Here is a 23,219-nt window from a genome sequence, read left to right on the forward strand (position 1 = left end):
CCCATACTGAGAGAGATGATTTTAGTGTATTCTGTGTGCGGTCAGTGGTCATCTGAGTTCAGGGGTCATCCTGTAGCAGACTGAGTGCTAACCCAGGAAGAACTGCAGCTGGCTGGCTATGTCTCCGTACGTGCATATATTTGGCCAAGGTGAACACAGTTGAAATCTCTTCACTGAAAGACCTATGAAACATAGTTGTGTATTTCCCTCTTAATAAAACATAGGGATAGTGTGATAAACTGGCTGGTGTGATCTGATGATAATTCCAGAGCCATCATTGGTGTAAACTGTAAACACTCACTGTCCTTCGTGTTGTGTGGTAATCACACCCTCCATCCATCTAGTCTCTAGGGAGGAAGGTCGGCCCTGTCTCCCCCACACAGTGTTCTCTCCTGGGGTTGTATTTTGTGCACTAGGCCCCTCTGTGGACCATCGCGCTGGAGCTTATCTCTTCCTGTTGTTCACTGTCCCACTGGGAGGGTGTGCAAGCCACCCCTCTCTCTCACACACACACACTTCCTGTTGCTGTGGAGGGAGCATGTGCTTATGTGTTGCTGTCTGAGAGGCGTTGGGAAGGCCTGGGAAAGGACTGAGTGCCAATAAACACTGGGGGTGACCTTCAAGCAGTGTGGAGGTCACACGCACACACATACTGTACACACACACACACACACACACACACACACAAACAAACACATGCTCTGCTTGGCAAATAAACATTTAAACATCTCTCTATCTTATCTGATTCCTCTTTTGTCTATTTCACATCTCGGCTTTGGCAGCAAATTCACACTGACGTTTATGTTAGCAGTTACACACAAACAAGTGTGGAAACGGGTTCTGTGTCGCCCCTGTGTCCCTGGTGTCCAGATATAATGACTACAGAGCTATTTTAGCCCTCCACTCTGAAACTAGTTCTCAGAAACCTGGTTTAAAAAATAAACATTAGGAGAGAAGCTGACTCCTACTGTACCCAGTCCCTGTCTAGTCTCTCTCTGCCCATTCTCTCCACTAATCCTCGTGTCCCCTTGTGTGTGGATTTTTGGCGCTCCCGGCCCAATGACTTACAAACACATTCTCTATCCTCTCGTCCATCTGACAGACAGACAATAGAAGGGAAGCTCAGTGTATGGAACCAATGAGAACTCATGGTACAGTTGTTACAGTCTGTCCAATCACAGGCAGAGACCACAATGATAATACGTTTCTAGTCCCTAAACAGTGCACTAGTTTTAACCCCGTCTCTGGGTTACATAAGGAAAAATTGGTTTTTATTCAATAGTGCTCCTGTCTGAGTGAGTATGTCATTGTCACAATAATGACTCTGACTGCGCCAGGGTTAGAGCTGTTCTCTTCAGCTTTATGTACGCACTTAAAACCGTGTGCTGTGATTGTCTATACCAGCCATCCACACTAACATTTACTGGATGCTTTACCGTAACATTGACTCTCTAAATGGCTTTCACACCTGTAGTACTTTAGTAGTAGCCTATACGTTCACTGTCACACTATGGCGTCCTGGGTGGTTGCATTTACACTGGAAATGTGGACCGTTCAAATGTCATTTCACGCAATCTCTGCAGAATTCGCCGTCGTTGCGATGGATGTTACTTGCAGGCTTTCTCCATTCCCTTTTGAAAGTGAACCGAGGATTCACCGTTGCTCTTGCTGTATTGTGTTCTTGTGAAGACCTTTTAAGAGGTTCACATATTGATGGAGCCAGAGAGCTGAGGCATATATAGCAGAAGGGAATTTACAAAGCTTTTTTGGAAGGCTATCCCAAGAAATTGTCCCCCCCCTCCTCTATCTCGCTTTCTCTCTTTCTCATCCCTCCTTTCTCATTTTAAAATGGAGGCTTGGCTCTCTGGACAATAACAATCTCTCTCTGTATTTGTCGCCTCCTCCTTATCAGCTGTGAAGTGAATTGTATGTTTTGTGAGATCATTTCAGCGTCCTCTCCCGTCCTAGAGAGCTTCCAGTCGGCGATATTGAGTCATAGATAATGTTTCTTATCCCGAGTCCCTTTCTCCTCTTGTACCTTGTAATGACTAAATTGTGTTTCCAAGGTCACAGTTGGAGTTGTTTTCAGTGTAATGCCTCCCGTTTCCCAGGCTGTGGTTTAGACGGGTCTGCTCGGGTCTGCTCAGTGCAGATAAATATGGCCGACGATGAGGCAGGCTGATTGATGTTGAATCAGTGGCCTCCACTTCCTCTGAGGTAACCGGTTCCCAGTGCAATGGCACAACACAGACCGAGGGCTCAGTGTAGAGGCACCACAAGAAGCCAACAACATGCACATCATGGTGCCAGCAGTGCCATGCCAATGCCAAAGAGGACCTTGCTAGCCGTCACTACCTGGCCAGTGGCTAAGCTAGAAAGGATTGAAGTACAGCATTTTCTAACCAGCATTTCTCAACAACAAATGAGAATTCTTAACCATACCCGTAGCCTCTTGGAAGAGTATGGTTATCTGAGGGGCTGCCTGGGCCTTTTGGGGGCCCTAGGCGATATTTTGTGGGAGGTTGGCGTACGAAAATGTTTTGTCCGTGAGGTTTCCCCCCCCACCCTTCCTTTCCTGTGGCGGTCCTCATGAGAGCCAATTTCTTCGTAGCGCTTGATGGTTTTGCAACTGCACTTGAAGAAACTTTCAAATTTCTTTACATTTTCCGGATTGACTGACCTTCATGTCCTAAAGTAATGAAGGACTGTCGTTTCTCTTTGCTTATTTGAGCTGTTGAGAGAATGCCAAGTGTGTGCAAAACTGTCATCAAGGCAAAGGGTGGCTACTTTGAAGAACCTCAAATATAAAATATATTTTGATTTGTTGAACACTTTTTTGGTTACTACATGATTCCATATGTATTATTTCATAGTTTTGATGTCTTCACTATTATTCTACAATGTAGAAAATAGGAAAAATAAGGATAAACCCTTGAATGAGTAGGTGTGTCCAAACTTTACTGGTACTATACATAAATGTATGTACATACATACATACATACATACATACATACATACATACATACATACATACATACATACCACCCCTCCCCTAATTGGAGTAAACTAATGGACAACAACACTTAGGCTTCTACTTCCAGATTATACATACTATAAACATTTTACGGACACAGTATATTTTACAATAGTTATATTTTGTTTGTTTTTGGTCCTGTCCTACTTCTACCCCTCCCCTCTATTTCTGATGTCCATCCAGTTTTATTTCATTTGCCATATATTTTTTATTTGTGATGTTTCACAAAAGTTCTGAACCTATATACATTTTAAGGACTCAGTATATTTTACATGAGTTATCGTGTTGTTATTGGTCCCACCCTTCAGCTCCATTCAACCCCTTCCATCTATCTCTTAACACCATCCATATTGGATTTCTATTTTCCATATATTTTTCAACTGTGCTGTGATATTTCACAAAAGTTCTGAACATTTCTATTCTCATAGTTTCTACAGATTGTGAAATGTTTTGTTGTTGCTAAAAGTATTATTGATCAATTGACTATGACTTTTCAAATCACCCAGTAGTGCTATCAGCAGAGTTAGCTCTAGGTAAATGTTGCAATTCTTCAGTAATTCCTGGACCTGTGACCAAAAACAAGCTGCGTATGGACAGTACCAAAATAAATGACTCTGTTGGTAAGTTAGTCTACCCAGCTAATTGATTGACTGACATAACAAGAGAGAAATTGCTGATGCACAAAACCCACTTCGAAATTGCACCTTGTGTATTCTACTATTCTAATGCTCAACAGTAAATTGAAACCTTGACTTAGTCCCCCCCCCCACAAAATATACTAATATATACTTGTATTTTTTGCGGGGGGGGGATCGACCGCCTATGTCGCTAATGCCCAGGGCTGTCCCTGGGGGCTGCCCCACACACACTCCATGCCTGACTCACACACACACACACACACACACACACACACACACACACACACACACACACACACACACACACACACACACACACACACACACACACACACACACACACACACAGGGCCACACACACACACAGGGCACAGCATACTAGGGATGTGGATTTTAGTTGTCTTTGAGTGGATTGTTTTTGGATGAGATATTCTGCTGTCCAATCTCTTCTCCCTGGCCAGTCTGCTGACTGACTTCTCTCACTGGGGAGCTCAGCGCAGAGCAGGGAGTCTAGACAAACAGACATAAAAGCTATTTCAGATTATTTATCTGGCTGCCTGCACTCTCCTTTGGATTGCACTGAAATGGTACCTTAGCTTTCCCCACCTGTGTTGCTGGTTCACATTTATTTTTGTGACAGAGTTTTTATAGATACAGCTGTATATTGTTTTTAACACAATAGGTTGTAGAAGGGACTGAAGGTGTGTGTGTGTGTGTGTGTGTGTGAGCCATGGGAAGGTCTTAATGAATGTTAGCAAGGGGTTAATTGGATCAACCCATCTGCATAGAACATCTGGCTGACACACACACACACACACACACACACACACACACACACACACACACACACACACACACACACACACACACACACACACACACACACGCATGTTTAAAAGTCAACATGTACTGCTACCTTTCCTATTGACTGCAGTTCCACCTGTTTTCTATGTCAACAGCTGTGTGCCCGTCACGTTTTCCCTTTGACCTTCACTCTCCAATACTGTAGGAGGCTGTATTGTGGGAGGCTGTATTGTGGGAGGCTGGTTTTCTATCGAAATTAAAATAAATCACACTGAATGCCAAATGTTATATTGTCAAATGTCGGAGGGTGTTTTTCTAGATCTCAGGCAAATGGCTGAAGGTGTACATATGCATGCACACACATACACATACACATACACACACACACACACACACACACACACACACACACACACACACACACACACACACACTCTCTAACACCCTCTTCTCCCTCTCTCCAGACTACCTGTCCCAGGGGGTTGATCTGTCTGGTATAGACGTGATAGAGAATGACCTGCTGCTGATCAGCAGAGCCAGACTGGAGGTGGAGAACCAGGCCAAGAGACTGCTGGAGCAGGGCATGGAGATTCAGGTAGGACACACACACAGTCTACAAAGAAAATGTGGAAAAGTTTGTTCCTAGTTATCAATCGTACACATTTCCTGAAAGGTGACTCACATATCTTTTTTGCCATTTGGCCAAAACGAGAATTCCCTGTAGGCTCAAACAAGCAGGCCAAAGATGGGTTTCAGTTGGGTAATATATGACCCGGTGGGGCCCAGCTGACGCTGAGTTCCAGCGCCGACGCCCACTGATCTGTCTCTACCTCTCTTCCCTCTCTCTCTCTTCTCTTCCCTCTCTCAATCTCTCTTCCCTCTCTCTCAATCTCTCTTCTCTTCCCTCTCTCAATCTCTCTTCCCTCTCTCTCTCTTCTCTCTCTCTCTCAATCTCTCTTCTCTCTCTCTCTCAATCTCTCTTCCCTCTCTCTCTCAATCTCTCTTCCCTCTCTCTCTCAATCTCTCTTCCCTCTCTCTCTCAATCTCTCTTCTCTCTCTCTCTCAATCTCTCTTCCCTCTCTCTCTCAATCTCTCTTCTCTCTCTCTCTCCCAATCTCTCTTCCCTCTCTCTCTCAATCTCTCTTCTCTCTCAATATCTCTTCCCTCTCTCTCTCAATCTCTCTTCTCTCTCTCTCTCAATCTCTCTTCCCTCTCTCTCTCAATCTCTCTTCTCTCTCTCTCTCTCAATCTCTCTTCTCTCTCTCAATCTCTCTTCTCTCTCAATCTCTCTTCCCTCTCTCTCTACCCCCACTCTACCCCCACTCTCTCTCTACCTCTCTCTACCCCCACTCTCTCTCTACCTCTCTCTGTATCTGTACTTCTCTCATTCCGTTGGTCAGTGTACAGTTTCAGATTTAAAATCTACTTTTAGATTCACTGAACGGATACTGGAGAGAATGCTTTTTAAATAGAGTCGAATCAATATAAACCTTCTATTGAAAATGTTTACTGGAAATGTTAGGAGTTCTCCAAGGTTCAGTGTATAATTTGTCAGCCCATACCCCAGCGAGCAGGTTGGCTACAGTACTATTAATAAGAAACTCACATTATATTAGACAGGAAGCCTTGAGTTGGAGGCCAGGGTCCACCCCCCTGTACGGCTATCGGGGAAACACGCCCTGCAGTCGGTCAAGGCTCTGAATGTAATACATCTCTGATACTGACCCTCACTGCACCGCTCGGCAGCTAAAATAACGCTGTCCTCGCCTGGTCCGACCTCGATTGGCCTCAGCCCTGTATTTATATCATATCTGGAACCCTGGCGTAATGCAGTTTCTCTGCATTAATGCCAATAATAGTCAATCCACCCTCAACGCTAACTCACTAGAGATTGTTTCATTATGTAGTGTACTATCTATAGCTATATAGTGTTTTTTGCTGCGATTTAGGTGCTATTTATAAACCTGTTATGAAAATGACAAATCAGATAAGCCTAACAATGAAGAAAAAAGTAGTTGGCTTGAGGATGAATTCAGCCGGTATTGTTGAACTCAGCGAGTTTTGTCTGGCTAATACCCTACAAAACTGTGCTGTAATATTCAAGGTAAATTAATTTAGGCCTAAATCAAATGAAATCCAACTTGAGAGACTCCCCTGGTCTCCTGAAGTCCTCCTATTTTGCGTGCAAATGTTTTCACCGCGGCCTGTAGGTCCATACTATTACTGAGTTGCCAACTCAGACAGTGTTTCCTGAGACATTATGCTTTATATGTCCATTGTGCTTCACGCAATTTAAACTAATTTTGATGCGTGCCGAGATATACCAGCGATCGGGGACTGTTGATATTCCAACCACACAACTCAAACACCGGTTCACCAGTATGAACGAAAATCGCTAACCACTTTTTTTCTTCTGTTCAAGCCCTCAAGAACTGTTGTCTGCTAAATATGACCATCTGTTTGCATCTGCCAATGTATTGGCTGTCCAGTATCCAGCAGACCTGTCCCCAGAGCTTCCTATACAGTTAGTCTCTTTCCGTAACGTGTTGAGGCCCGGCAATTAAGGAGAATGAGAGGCTAAAATGAAAGATGTTACAGAACTGCTGTATTTGAAGCACTCCTCCCTTCTGCCCAGTTTCCCTGGTGTTGCTATGGAAATTAAGCTGTTTTTACCATCCCTGTAACTGACAGTTCTGCAAAGAGATCGTTTTCTAAACTAAAACTCATAAAGAACTACATGAGCTTTTGGACACCTGAGTAAGCTCTACTCATTGCACTGGCACCATCATAGTCTTGACCACGGCATTTGTTCCTTGTCCCCCTCATACTTTCAATCAGTAAAAAAAAAAAAGAATTAAGACCTGTGGCAATTTTTCAGTCACATTCCTGAAGCCCAAGAAACAAACACTTAGCTTCCTAGTACATATGGAAAATTAAAAAGGTTTATGAATTAATGACTTTTTGGAGGGTTACTCTCAATGATTTATTATGTTAAAAGAATAATCATAATTGACATCGATGACAGGCGCTACGGCCCCCAGAGCTCGAGGGTTGTGGGGGTGTCCGGTAAACCAGTGACCTGGAATGTGATCGTGTTGCAAGGCCAAACAAACTGACTGCTGTTACCGGATGCTCTGAAATCCAGGGAAATCCAGGTGGCTACTGTTCTACTCCTATCACGATTCCTTGTGGCCCCTCTCACCTGTGTGTGTGATTTCATGAGACATTTATTTATAGTCCTCCAATTATTGCCCTCTTTTGTTTCGTCCTTCCCATAAAAACACTTTTCTCTTGTTCTTTTCATTTTTATTCCACTATACCTCCCGAAGGGGGGACAGCTTTTTGCCCGATAAATGTTGACCCTGTTCCTCCACCCATCCATTCATCCCTCCGTCCCTCCTGCCTGTACTAGAGATGAAAACTCTTCTGGAGAATAGTCAAACCCTCAAGGACTTTCTGTTTGTCTTTTTGTTTTTATTGCTAAATAAATCATCTAATATTAATTATTGACTTCTGCGATTTCAGGCCTGGCTTGGCAATTGGAGAGTGATGCACACGGATGTGTGTCTGTATACTCATGGCTTGGTCAGAGCATCACTGTGGCACGCTATAGTGTGTAGTCCGTGGCTCTTATCAGGCAGCTCAGATAAAAGACTAAGCCTGCGTCCCAAATGTCACTCTATTCCCTATATATGGTCAAAAGTAGTGCACTATATAGCGGTTACAGTAGACCGACGCTGACAGGAATGGAGAACGGCCACCTCCAACGGTCTACTGCTTGAGTACCTGCACCTGTGTGTCGGCGTCTGATGTACATCTACAGAGGTATTCTGAAGGAGTAGGACGTTAGGAGCGTGCGTGTGTGCCGTGCAGTGTGTGGGTGCCCTTCTTCCACTCTTCTTCCAGTTTTTTTTCTTTCTTCCCTCCACTGTTACATTCCCTGCACATGGTGATTTGTTAAATTCATCAAGCATTATTGTGGTTTGATGTTGGGAATGTAGTGACGTTTCTCTACTTGTTATGCACCAGAAGAGAGGGAAGAGTAGCTTCACGGGAGGGCAGAGAGTTGTTTTGAGAGGGGGAGTCGAGGTGAACGTCTCAAGGTCAGATTGCTATCAGACAAGCAGCATGCCTCCCTTTCTCCCGCCGTGAGGTATTCACTTATGCAGCGCAGCAGACAGACAGACTTCTCAAAACTGCAACTCAGACAAGAGAGGGAGACGGGCAGAGAGAAAGAGACCGAAATGGAGAGGAGGAGAGACGGATACAGAGATGGCGAAAGTGTGGGAGGGATGGAGGAGGAGAGTGCGAGAGAGAGAGAGTTGTAAATGCTTAATATCCTCATCTTTAATCTGAAGTGTTTCTTATTCATTACAAACTGCTCTGTTTCTCTGAACATTAGTGTGTTTCACTATGTCATTCTCTCGCTCACACACACACACACACACACACACACACACACACACACACACACACACACACACACACACACACACACACACACACACACACACACACACACACACACACACACAGGAGAGTGTGTAAACCCTGGCCGTTGTCATCGTGACCCAGAAAGCTGTATTCTCAGGGGAACAGTGTCCTGTTTCAGAGAGTCTGGGGGGAGGGGGAGAGGGATGAGAGGAGGTCAGGAGAGAAGAGATTAGGAGGGATGCATACAGGCAGTCTGCTCAGTCTCACCCTGGGACCATAATGGAATGATTTTGACCATAAAAAGAACTCTGGTGAGAACAGAACAGGATAATCTGGGCCTGTGTCTGTTCTCCGTAGTCTGTAATGGGCCACGTTCAGCTCACTGTGATGATAAAGATAGGTGTGTGTGTGTGTGTGTGTGTGTGTGTGTGTGTGTGTGTGTGTGTGTGTGTGTGTGTGTGTGTGTGTGTGTGTGTGTGTGTGTGTGTGTGTGTGTGTGTGTGTGTGTGTGTGTGTGTGTGTGTGTGTGTGTGTGGGTTGAGGCTGTACACATGATCTCAGGTCTCTATAAAGGCTCATCTGTATAGATGAATAACCACCTCTCCTTCATTAGAGCTCATCTGCCTAGGCTACTAATGTGCACATTCCAGGTCATGCATGTTTTCCATGTTAACATGCATCTGTGTAGGTTGTAATTCCCCTTGATTAGTGGTGTGTGTGTGTGTGGCTGTGTGCATGCCTCCTGGCATGAACACCACCACGCTGAGTCTCATTTGAGAAACGGGGAAATACAGGACCCAGAGTTCAAATCCTTATGAAAGATAACTCCCGCACACGATTACCTACCTACGCATTTAGTAGTGTATTGTCTAGCCTAATCATTCTACATGCTATTATATAGATGTATTATTGTTAAATCCCCATAGATGTGTTATCATTGATTGCCCAGAGAGGCCAACTCACCTGGTGTCCCCAGGTCTGAATCAGTCCCTGATTACAGGGGTCAGTTGAAAAACAGCAGAGCTGTGGTCCTGGAGGCCCAGTTGAGTAGCCCTAATCTAAATCGATTCTGATGTTACTTAAGTGTTGTGTCTGCTGCTACAAATGGGCTTTGACTGTGTATCCCTCCAGCTAAACAGAAGGAAATCCGTGTCAACTTGTTTTTCTCACTTAGCTCTTACTCAGAAAATGCTACAAAAGTGCTATTCTGCCTCTGTTGCCGTGGGTAAAGATGGAGGGAAATAGGTTGGAAGAACTGTTTATTTTCATTTCTCTCCCTCAGAAACACATTTATTATTATGAGTCTATTTAATTGCCTGTGTTTCTGCACACTAGACTTATTTATAGTTGTTATATTATCACCAGAAACAGAGAAGATTGGAGGAGATGAAAGCTAGTTTCACGCTGACTGCACCTTGTCTCTGTATTAAAAGGCACCTTGTCTCTGTATTAAAAGGCACCTTGTCTCTGTATTAAAAGGCACCTTGTCTCTGTATTAAAAGGCACCTTGTCTCTGTATTAAAAGGCACTTTGTCTCTGTATTAAAAGGCACCTTGTCTCTGTATTAAAAGGCACTTTGTCTCTGTATTAAAAGGCACCTTGTCTCTGTATTAAAAGGCACCTTGTGTCTGTATTAAAAGGCATAAACAAGTACACTGTCAGCGCATCAGGAAGAAATGTGCTTGCAGCCCTCTTCCGTAGTCCCTGTAGATACAGTTGTATCTTCGACGGAGTTCATTAACACAATCAAGAAATTGTCACTTAAAACCTCCTAAGGATCCGCCCCTTTTTTTCAATTTTCACCTAAAATGACATACCCAAATGTAACTGCCTGTAGCTTAGGACATGAAGCAAGGATATGCATGTTCTTGGTACCATTTGAACGGAAACACTTTGACGTTTGTGGAAATGTGAAAGGAATGTAGGAGAATATAACACAAGTGTAGTCCGGTAAAAGATTATACAAATATCATTTTTTGTACCGTCATCTTTCAAATGCAAGAGAAAGGCCATAATGTATTAATCCAGCCCAGATGCAATTTCGATTTTGACCACTAGATTTCAGCAGTGTATGTGCAAAGTTTAAGCCTGATCCAATGAACCATTGCATTTCTGTTCAAAACTTTGTATCAAGACTGCTCACATGTGCCTAATTTGTTTATTAATAACTATTCATGTTCAAAATTGTGCACTCTCCTGAAACCATAGCATGGTTTTCTTTCACTGTAATAGCTACTGTAAATTGGACAGTGCAGTTAGATTACCAAGAATTTAAGCTTTCTGCCAATATCAGATATGTCTATGTCCTGGGAAATTTTCTTGTTACTTACAACCTCATGCTAACTGCATTAGCCTACGTTAGCTCAACCGTCCCGTGGACGGGGCACCGATCCCGAAGAAGTTTTTAATGAGCTTATATCCAAACCCAGAGACTATTAGTGGTCTAGAATCACAGTCATGAAATGTCAGCCAGCCATTACTAGCATCATTCCTAGACCTGTCTCTGACTGATCTGAACTCTGAGAGAGAGCAGATGAGAGGATCTGGAGACACGAGAGGAGGATGGAGGGAATATGAGAAGGGAATAGATGGAGAAACTAAAGGATGGAGAGTGGGATAGACGTGATCAGAGGTGACTCAGGAGCAGATGGCCCCTCAGCCTGGGAGTGAGTGTGTGTCTGTGTGTCAGTCTGTGGTGAGTCTGTCTGACCACCTGTGTCTGCGTGTGTCATGAGAACCACAGGAGACATGAGGACATGCCGAGAGAGAGAATGAGGGAGCAAGGCAGGGAGGGAGGGATAGAAAAGGTGAGAGGAACAGACAGAATGTGTGAAAAGGTGTTTTTCTACAGTACACGCTGTCTGTAGTGACAGCAGCTGTCACTACTCTGTATCTTTCTCTCTTTCTCTTATTTTCACACACTCTCTTGTTCTTTCCCTCACTCACTCTGCATAATTCTCCTTCTTTTGCAACTATATGTCTTTCTCACCTTGCTCTCTCTCTCTCTCTCTCATCTGGATGGATGAACAGAAGAACTGTTCTGTGATGGTACACAGGCCTGTATGTTCTGTTCTGTGATGGTACTCCTCTCTAATAGCCGTGGTATATTGGCCATATACCACAAACCCCCGAGACGCCTTATTGCTATTCTAAAATGGTTACCAACGTAATTAGAGCAGTAAAAATAAATGTTATGTCATACCCCCATGGTATACGGTCTGATATACCACGGCTGTCAGCCAATCAGCATTCTCTGTTGTGTCATACAGAAGACTATGTGCAAATACCAAATGACTGTATTCACTATATCGGAAGTGGAGATAGGGGATTGGAAATAGGGGATTTGGAAATAGGGGATCATTTGAGACGCGGCTTTCAAACCCACACACACACACACACACACAAACACACACACACACAACCTTTGCATAACTTTTTGTTCTCTATCCTTCACCAGTTGACAAGTGACCGTCAGTCACTTGGCTGAAAGTCTTGTCACCATGCATATACTGTGTGCTTTATCTCCCTTAAACAGCCAAATTAGCCTTCAGTGACATTTTCTAGGAAATCATTAGCCGACATGGCAGTAGTGTAGCCAGAAATTCATTGGTGGGTGGGTCTGCCAAAATGTGTGAAATTTTGGAGAACGGCTAACTAACTTCTTGCAACTCTACACGTGTTGCTATGGGGCAAAGAGAAACATTTGCAGTTTGAAAGCTAATCTCATGCTATTCTACACATTTTGCCATGAGGCTGAGAGAAAATGTTGGTGGTGTTAAAGCTAATTACCTACAATTCTACACGTTTTGCCATGGGCCAAAGAGCAAAATTACCAGTTTTGTAGCTAATCTGATGCTATTCAACATATTTTGCCATGATTCTGAGAGATGTTTTCATTTTTAAATCTAATTAAAGCTCAAATATAGGTGTGTTGACTGTGATAACAGCCCTGGATTATGAGCTGTCTTGTTTGCTAAATGAACAAACAAAGTAGGCAGTGGTGTGTGTGTGTGTGTGTGTGTGTGTGTGTGTGTGTGTGTGTGTGTGTGTGTGTGTGTGTGTGTGTGTGTGTGTGTGTGTGTGTGTGTGTGTGTGTGTGTGTGTGTGTGTGTGTGTGTGTGTGTGTGTGTGTGTGTGTGTGTGTGTGTATAGCCATAGAAGCACAGTGACATATGCCTCTATGTGGTAATAATGGAGGTGTGGCTTTCAGTGAGTTATTTTTTACCTCGCATCCCATGAGAGTGAATGTCATTCCCGTTAATCTGAATGTCATTCCCGTTAATCTGAATGTCATTCCCGTTAATCTGAATGTCATTCCCGTTAATCTGAATGTCATTCCCGTTATTCTGAATGTCATTCCCGTTCAGCTGAATGTCATTCCAGTTCAGCTGAATGTCATTCTCATACACTGCTTGCTATGAATTCTATCTGATGGTGTTTGCATGTTTAGGTGACAAGTAGAGAGCATAAAATATATTTTTTAAATTGTTGCTCAATCTGATTGGGTGCTACACCCAGCTGATTGGTTAAGTAGAGACAGGACTAGAGATGATGGGCTCACACATCTGTATTAGGCCTACTTGTATTGTTTGAAGGCACAAAGAACACACGGGAGAAAGTTCTGGTCAAAAGTATAGCCTTGTCTTTCAAAAAAGGTCACTGACCAAAACGACAACAATAAAAACGTGAGTGACTATAATCGTGTATGGGTGGGAATAATCTTTATAACACTTAATTTGACAGGTTATTTATGGCATGGTAGTGACGGTTTCATTATTATTATTGTGAGCTGACCTTATTGTGAGCTGACCACATACACCGCCAGGAGAGCCTGGCGGTGTATGTGTTAATAACGATTGCCCCAGCAGGACTGATCGGGGAGGATCTGCTTTTTTTAATGGAACATGTTGCCAAGGTATTACTACATACTGTAGTCTCTTCGCTAGTGTTCAGAAAGTTGAGGAGTCCGTCCTCCTACCAACATGCTACAGTCCAGTCCCTTCATTATTTAATTGTTGAGACTTTGGGATTGTTCCTCATACATACAGAGCAGAGCTGTTCAAAGCTCCTGGTGTGGCCTGTCAGTAAATGAGGAGAGAGCATCCCAGAATGAGCTCTTTAGCTCACTGTCTCTGCATGTACATAACACGCATGCACATACGACAGAGCACAGACACACACGGCAGAACACACACACGCTCGAATGCTTGTACACAACCACACACACACACACTCTGTCAGCTACAGGCTATATCCGGCAGCGTGCCAAGTTGGCTCAAACAAAGTGCTATTGTTTCCTCAGTGTAGCTCAGTGTTCTGTGAGGACCAATTTTTCAGCATGTGTTTCTTCTGTGTACCAGCGGGGAGACAAGTGTTCTGTGCTGGAAAAACACTTTCCCTCACTGTTTTACATTACCAGGCCCACTAGTTAAAATGTGTTATAGTTAGAGCTCTGGGTGGAAAGAGAGCAGAACAAGCCATTGTGCTTACCTGGTGATTTCTCTATGGAGATATATACTGGTCCACAAGAAAATTTGGGATTTTTCTACCACTTTACACTTGTTTTGTGGAAGATGTACTGAGTCGGACACTTCTTCCTCCTATGACACAGAATATAATATATGCTATTTAGCAGGTGCTTTTATCCAAAGCAACTTAGTCATACGTGCGTTCATTTTCATATGGGTGGCCACAGTGGGAATCGACTCACGGTCTTGGTGTTGCAAGCACCATGCTCTACCAACTGAGCAGCACAGGACCACTTCCTGTTATATTGGTTCCGGTTCATCGAGCAGAAAGACACTGATTTGTGTCTGTTTGGTGGTAAATGTATGATAATTAATGGGCATAATTTGCTATTGTACACATCTTGAATATTGAATAGCATTTTAGCATCTATTCAAACGTTGACCTTTTTAGTTTGGATGTCAAATCAAGGCAAACTAAATGCCAGTGATGTTGGGGGAAACATAAGTCACCTCATGCTCATTAGCAGAGGGCAAGAGGTTTGTCATCGAACAACAACAGAAGCAGCTCAAGCTACCATGAATATGACAGTACTGAGCTATCGTCTCCTCATATTCATTAGTCTATTTATTTGCTATTAATGAGGCTTGTGTGTGTGTGTGCGTGTGCTTCATGCACATTGAAGTCCTCATTTTATATTCATATTTGACGATATCACGTCTCCCCCCAGCCTTGAAGACATGAGCCAATTATCCAAGTCTTCTGAGTAGAGTTTGATCCTGTACTGTGATGTCCAAATAGACACTAAATGTGTTGTTTGCCAAGTGATTTTTGTTTCTTACACTTCTCCAACGTTTCCCCTCTCATTGACTCACTTGTGACGCCGTTCTACATGCACTTGTTTGTCACCTTTTCACTCCTCTGTCATTTTCCCATACCTCTATCTTCTTCCTATCTTCCTCTCCTAAAAAGTGCATTCTTTCTCCTGGTCGTTTGTCGTGTGTGTGTTTTGTCGTGTGTGTGTCTGTCTTAATTGTACACAACCAGCCCTAAAAGACTTGAGTAGGCCTTCCTAATGTTTGTTATGGGGTTGCCTTGGTTCACACGGCAGACGTTATTTTCTCTTATTTCTGGCTCTTCTGCTTAACACGCCCTCTATTTTCGTTATATCTCTTTTAAAAGATGTACTTTCATACCTTTTTATTTATCTCCTTTCCTCCTGAATGATTTAGTGCATTTTACCTCTGTTTTAACTAACGTCACTCTCAGCAATTTAGGAATACAACTTTGTGAGGAACTCAGACAGCTGTAGATTAAGTCAAGTAAAATCATAAGCTCGTTATTGTGTTTGATATTGTTACATCAAAGCAGATTGGACCTTTGTCATCAAACAGACACACACACACACACACACAAACTTACAGGAAAGCAAATGTCAGAGTGTACATAACCCACCAACATGTGTCTGAATGTTCTCACCCATCCTCTTATCAGCGATTGGTTTGTTTGACAAATACACAACGAGTGTGTGTGTGTAAATGTCCACTCCGTGGTAAAAGCTATGGACAGTGGGTAATGGTTCAGGCCAACAGGTGTCTGTAGGAAGGACCCAATGAAGTGGAAAGCAGAGGGTTGTCATTTGCATCGCTGCCTCAGTCTCTCTGACAGGTGATGTTACCTGGAAGCTGCTGTAGCTGGATCTACTCCCAGAACACACACAGACACACCCGCATATATACACACACACACACACACACACACACACACACACACACACACACACACACACACACACACACACACACACACACACACACACAAACACACACACACACACACACACACACACAGTTACAGGAAAGCAAATGCCAGAGTGTGCCTAACCCACAAACATACAGGTAATTGCCAAAATATAGGAAACACCAATATAATGTTTCTTAAAAGGGCTTTGGGCCACCACAGCCAAACAGCTTCAATGCACCGTGGCATATATTCTACAAACGACTGGAACTCTATTGGAAGGATTCTACACCGCTCTTCCACAAGAAATTACATAATTTGGTGTTTTGTTGATGGTGGTGGAAAACGCTGTCTCAGTCGCCGCTCCAGAACCTCCCAGAAGTGTTCAATTGGGTTGAGATCTGGCAACTGAGACGGCCGTGGCACATGGTTTACATCGTTTTCATGCTCATCAAACCATTCAGTGACCACTCGTGCCCTGTGAATGAAGGCATTGTCATTCTATGGGGACATAGTCATAGTAGGCAAAATAATGGGCAACTGGGCCTGCCCAGCATTTTTATAGATGACCCTAAAACAGACATATGCCCAGTCATGAACCCCATTCAGGACAGACAGACACCTACTCCATGGACAGACATCTACCCCAGACAGACATATGCCCAGTCATGGCATACCTATATGTCATAGGCGTTGTTTGATATTGTTACCTCAAAGATGTGTCATACAACTGAGACACACACGCACACAGACACACTTACAGGAAAGCAAACGTCAGATGGTACATAACCCACCAGCATGTGTGTAAACCATCTCACCCATCCTCTTATCAGCGATTTGGTTTGTTTGAACAATTTCTTGTCATACCGTGTGAGTAAGTGTGTTAGTGTGTGTGTGTGTGTGAGTGAGTGTGTGACTGTGTGAGTTTGTGACTGTGTGACTCTGTGTGTGTAAATGTCCCTTCAGTGGTAAAAGCTAACAGGGCGTATGGACAGTGGGTAATGGTTCAGGCCAACAGGTGTCTGTAGGAAGGAAGTGCAAAGCGGAGGGTTGTCATTCGCGTCGATGCCTCAGTCTCTCTGACAGGGGAAGTTACCTGGAAGCTGCAGTAGCTGGAACTACTCCCAGAAGTGCCTTAAACCACTCACCTCAAATCCTCTGGGAAAAGAGAAGACATCACTAGAGATGACTTACATTCAATTTTTGATTCCAGCAGAGGTAAATGAAAGGGGAATGTTTCTGAGGTTGAGTCAGTCGTCGTCATTGGTATGCATTCTGTATAATGAATTCCTTATTCAAAGAAAAGCTGTGTGTGTGTGTGAACGTATGTGTCTGGTTACAATGTTGATGGCTAGGCCCCCTGTTGCTCACATCACTGCTCCTGTAAGCTGCTTTCACTCAAATACCAGTCAAACAGTAAACCAGTCAAACAGAAGAGACCCCCCCCCCCCCCCCCCCAGCCCATCACCACAACACATACATACACACACACACACGCGTGCACACCAAAAAACAAACATTAAACCTGCCTGTAATGTTTTAGAAAGAACAAAACCACAAACATTGAAACATGCCTCTCTCCGAAACAAAATAGAGACACAGCATGCAAAGCCCTCTTCTCCATGGTTGCCTACCTTCCTCTAGAGAAATGCATCTAATCTTGTAACCACCAGAATAAGCCTTTCTCACTCCTGTGAATGTGAATATGCCTGCACATATGGCCTGCTATCCTCCTCACTTATAATGAGAAATGGTTGTTTTCTGTGTGATGATATACCTTTTTGGATGTCTTCCCTGAGTGTGTGGGATCCAGTTCACACCAACCTTGTACTAGCAGCAGGCCCAGCCATAGAGATATATATTTTAATACTGCGGACCCAGGCCATCTGTAAAGAGGCAGGCTCTGCCGGCTGAATATGTAACACTGTGAGTGAATTTAACTGACCTTGGCTACGTTCATATGTTCAGAATTATTTTTATTTTACCGGGACGTCTCTTGAAATGAGAAATGCAGAAACCATGACAGCAGCCTTACGGTCAGGGCATCACTGTCATGTCAAAGAATAGGCCTAGCAGTGAAGGAAGCCAAGAACCTAGCCAGGTGTTTGTGTTCCTCAGCACTGTGAATATTACATTCCCTGCCTGGTTTAATGAGGTTATCTGACATGGTGTCTATAAGGATGCAGCTTCCTGCCTGACGACAACAATACAGTAATGGTCTGTGAAGGGTGGTTTCTTCCCCTGTACTGTATGGCTGTGTCTCAAATCAAACTTTGTCACATGCGATGAATACAAGTGTAGACCTTATCGTGAAATGCTTACTTACAAGCCCTTAGCCAACAGTGCAGTTCAAGAGAGTTAAGAAAATATTTACCAAATAAACAAAAGTAAAAAGTAACACAATAAAATAACAATAACGAGGCTATATACAGGGGGTACCAGTACCGAGTCAATGTGCGGGGGTGCAGGTTAGTCGAGGTCATTTGTACATGTAGGTAGGGGTGAAATGACTGCATAGATAATAAACAGTGAGTAGCAGCAGTGTACAAACCAAATGGGGGGGGGTTTAATGTAAATACCAAAAATGGCACCCTACTCCCTACATAGATCACTACTTTTGACCAGGACCCGTAGTGCACTATGTAGAAAATAAGGTGCCATTTGGGAGGCAGCCCGTGTATGCTGCCACATGCTCATTAAGACTGAGTGGGGCTATTTTTAGACTGCTCCTCTCACCTCCCCGTCGACAGAGAAGGTCTCACTACTCGTGTGTGTGTGTGTGTGTGTGTGTGTGTGTGTGTGTGTGTGTGTGTGTGTGTGTGTGTGTGTGTGTGTGTGTGTGTGTGTGTGTGTGTGTGTGTGTGTGTGTGTGTGTGTGTGTGTGTGTGTGTGTGTGTGTGTGTGTGTGTGTGTGTGTGTGTGTGTGTGTGTGTGTGTGTGTCCAATCAAGCCAAACCAATTAGCCTGATTTTTGTCTTGCCGAAAGAAAAAAATCCCCCCCCGGCACCTGATACACTGGGAACAAAAGGTGTTTGTGTTTTACAATGGGGCGAGGCAACGTGAAAACATCTCACACTGGCACTGAGCTGCCACAGAGCCCCAACAGGGCATATACTGTGTGTTTTTATTTATTTATATATATATATATACAGTGGGGAGAACAAGTATTTGATACACTGCCGATTTTGCAGGTTATCCTACTTACAAAGCATGTAGAGGTCTGTAATTTGTATCATAGGTACACTTCAACTGTGAGAGACGGAATCTAAAATAAAAATCCAGAAAATCACATTGTATGATTTTTAAGTAATTCATTTGCATTTTATTGCATGACATAAGTATTTGATACATCAGAAAAGCAGAACTTAATATTTGGTTCAGAAACCTTTGTTTGCAATTACAGAGATCATACGTTTCCTGTAGTTTTTGACCAGGTTTGCACACACTGCAGCAGGGATTTTGGCCCACTCCTCCATACAGACCTTCTCCAGATCCTTCAGGTTTCGGGGATGTCGCTAGGCAATACGGACTTTCAGCTCCCTCCAAAGATTTTCTATTGGGTTCAGGTCTGGAGACTGGCTAGGCCACTCCAGGACCTTGAGATGCTTCTTACGGAGCCACTCCTTAGTTGCCCTGGCTGTGTGTTTCGGGTCGTTGTCATGCTGGAAGACCCAGCCACGACCCATCTTCAATGCTCTTACTGAGGGAAGGAGGTTGTTGGCCAAGATCTCGCGATGCATGGCCCTATCCATCCTCCCCTCAATACGGTGCAGTCGTCCTGTCCCCTTTGCAGAAAAGCATCCCCAAAGAATGATGTTTCCACCTCCATGCGTCACGGTTGGGATGGTGTTCTTGGGGTTGTACTCATCCTTCTTCTTCCTCCAAACACGGCGAGTGGAGTTTAGACCAAAAAGCTCTATTTTTGTCTTATCAAACCACATGACCTTATCCCATTCCTCCTCTGGATCATCCAGATGGTCATTGGCAAACTTCAGACGGGCCTAGACATGCGCTGGCTTGAGCAGGGGGACCTTGCGTGCGCTGCAGGATTTTAATTCATGACGGCGTAGTGTGTTACTAATGGTTTTCTTTGAGACTGTTGTCCCAGCTCTCTTCAGGTCATTGACCAGGTCCTGCCGTGTAGGTCTGGGCTGATCCCTCACCTTCCTCATGATCATTGATGCCCCACGAGGTGAGATCTTGCATGGAGCCCCAGACCGAGGGTGATTGACCGTCATCTTGAACTTCTTCCATTTTCTAATAATTGAGCCAACAGTTGTTGCCTTCTCACCAAGCTGCTTGCCTTTTGTCCTGTAGCCCATCAAAGCCTTGTGCAGGTCTACAATTTTATCCCTGATGTCCTTACACAGCTCTCTGGTCTTGGCCATTGTGGAGAGGTTGGAGTCTGTTTGATTGAGTGTGTGGACAGGTGTCTTTTATACAGGTAACGAGTTCAAACAGGTGCAGTTAATACAGGTAATGAGTGGAGAACAGGAGGGCTTCTTAAAGAAAAACTAACAGGTCTGTGAGAGCCGGAATTATTACTGGTTGGTAGGTGATCAAATACTTATGTCATGCAATAAAATGCTAGTTAATTACTTAAAAATCATACAATGTGATTTTCTGGATTTTTGTTTTAGATTACGTCTCTCACAGTTGAAGTGTACCTATGATAAAAATTACAGACCTCTACATGCTTTGTAAGTAGGAAAACCTGCAAAATCGGCAGTGTGTCAAATACTTGTTCTCCCCACTGTATGTGTGCGTACAGTTGAAGTCAGAAGTTTACATACACTTAGGTTGGAGTCATTAACTCGTTTTTCAACCACTCCACAAATTTCTTGTTAACTTCTTATGGATGGGGGGCAGTATTGAGTAGCTTGGATGAATAAGGTGCCCAGAGTAAACTGCCTGCTACTCAGGCCCAGAAGCTAAGATATGCATATTATTAGTAGATTTGGATAGAAAACACTCTGAAGTTTCTAAAACTGTTTGAATGATGCCTGTGAGTATAACAGAACTCATATGGCAGGCAAAAACATGAGAAAAATCCAACCAGGAAGTGGGAAATCTGAGGTATGCGGCCGTGAGAGCGAGCTTCGTTCCTTTTCATTTCTAAAGACAAAAGAATTGTCTGGTTGAAAAATTATTGAAGATTTATGTTAAAAACATCCTTAAGATTGATTCTATACATCGTTTGACATGTTTCTACGAACTGTAATGTAACTTTTTTGATTTTTCGTCTGGACTGTGCTGCCATCCTGTTAGAAGGTAACAGATTATTTTATTACAATGGTTAAAATGGATTTTCATTGTGTTCCATGGTGTTATTCGCCCCCTAGTGGAGCTTTCTGGTACTTATAAAGACTACGCAAACAGGAAGTAGAAAATTAGTTCTGCACGCATAGAAGCAGCTAAAAACAACGCTACGGTGCAGGTCTTTCAGTGTAGTTATTTCTTGTCACGCTTCAGTCTCAGAAAATATTTGTTTGTAAGTTTGATTCAAGCATTTAGCTAGTGATGATAATCTTGTTGTTGATAGAGTTGCTTACTCATCAATGTTGGTTGGTTGCATTTACTCACACGAATTGCAATGCCTTTCATGTATGCCGTCAGCTGTATTACTTTGCTCACGCGTCATGCAAACGAATTGTAAAATATACAATACTCTAGTTTTGTTAATGTTTCTAGTGTAATATGCTTTGTTATTCTACATAGATGGTTGTACATTATTAGAGTAATGAAAGGAGTTAGCCAATTACCATATGAGTAACAATTAGCTATATGGTTTGGCATCATGCCAGATGCATGGTACCTTAGCACGTGCTTTGTATTTATGCAACTTCAACTTCATGTATAATGTACAGCTACAGTATGTCGGTGTGAATTGAATACTAAAGTATATTATTTTCTGTATTTTGCAGTTTTACAACATAAACGTTTTCAACATGTTCATTCAAGAAAAGTCACGCCTTGGGAGTTTTATTGAAGACTTAGTAGTTAGCTATCTGTCTAGTTTTGCATGGGAACTCAACTCAATGGCAGAATATGGACTAAGTGCCTGCGCCTCGTGAATTTGGATTTGTGAACTAAACGCGCGAACAAAAAGGAGGTATTTGGACATAAATGATGGACTTTATCGAACAAAACAAACATTTATTGTGGAACTGGGATTCCTGGGAGTGCATTCCGATGAAGATCATCAAAGGTAAGTGAATATTTATAATAATATTTCTGACTACTGTTGACTCCACAACATGGTGGGTATCTGTATGGCTTGTTTTGGTGCCTGAGCGCTGTACTCAGATAATTGCATGGTGTGCTTTTTCCGTAAAGCTTTTTTGAAATCTGACACAGCGGTTGCATTAAGGAGAAGTACAATTACTTCAAAATCATACAATGTGATTTTCAGGATTTTTGTTTTAGATTCCATCTCTCACAGTTGAAGTGTACCTATGATTTAAAAAATGACAGACCTCTACATGCTTTCTAAGTAGGAAAACCTGCAAAATCGGCAGTGTATCAAATACTTGTTCTCCCCACTGTATGTCTTTAACAAACTATCATTTTGGCAAGTCGGTTAGGATCTACTTTGTGCATGACACAAGTCATTTTTCCAACAATCGTTACAGACAGATTATTTTACTTATAATTCAGTGTATCACACTTCCTTTGTGTCAGAAGTTTACGTACACTAAGTTGACTGTGCCTTTAAACAGCTTGGAAAATTCCAGAAAATGATGTCATGGCTTTAGAAGCTTCTGATAGGCTAATTGACATCATTTGAGTCAATTGCAGGTGTACCTGTGGATGTATTTCAAGGCTTACCTTCAAACTCAGTGCCTCTTTGCTTGACATCATGGGAAAATCTAAAGAAATCAGCCAAGACCTCAGAAAAACAATTGTAGACCTCCACAAGTCTGGTTCATCATTGGGAGCAATTTCCAAACGCCTAAAGGTACCACGTTCATCTGTACAAACAATAGTACGCAAGTATAAACACCATGGGACCACACAGCTGTCATACCGCTCAGGAAGGAGACGCATTCTGTCTCCTAGAGATGAACGTACTTTGGTGCAAAAAGTGCAACTTAATCCCAGGA

General features: G+C 43.1%; 1 protein-coding gene across 1 annotated transcript in view; it reads left to right on the top strand.

Moving 5' to 3' along the window:
- Positions 1-23,219, top strand: part of LOC139534219 (conserved oligomeric Golgi complex subunit 5-like) — an 89,411-nt gene that overhangs the window by 41,765 nt on the left and 24,427 nt on the right. Inside the window, exon 7 of the mRNA XM_071333157.1 lies at positions 4,941-5,071. Within this exon, the coding sequence (XP_071189258.1) occupies positions 4,941-5,071 (131 nt within the window). The remainder of the gene's footprint in view (positions 1-4,940; positions 5,072-23,219) is intronic.

Source organism: Salvelinus alpinus, chromosome 11, assembly GCF_045679555.1.
Source record: "Salvelinus alpinus chromosome 11, SLU_Salpinus.1, whole genome shotgun sequence".
Classification (NCBI taxonomy): Eukaryota; Metazoa; Chordata; class Actinopteri; order Salmoniformes; family Salmonidae; genus Salvelinus; species Salvelinus alpinus.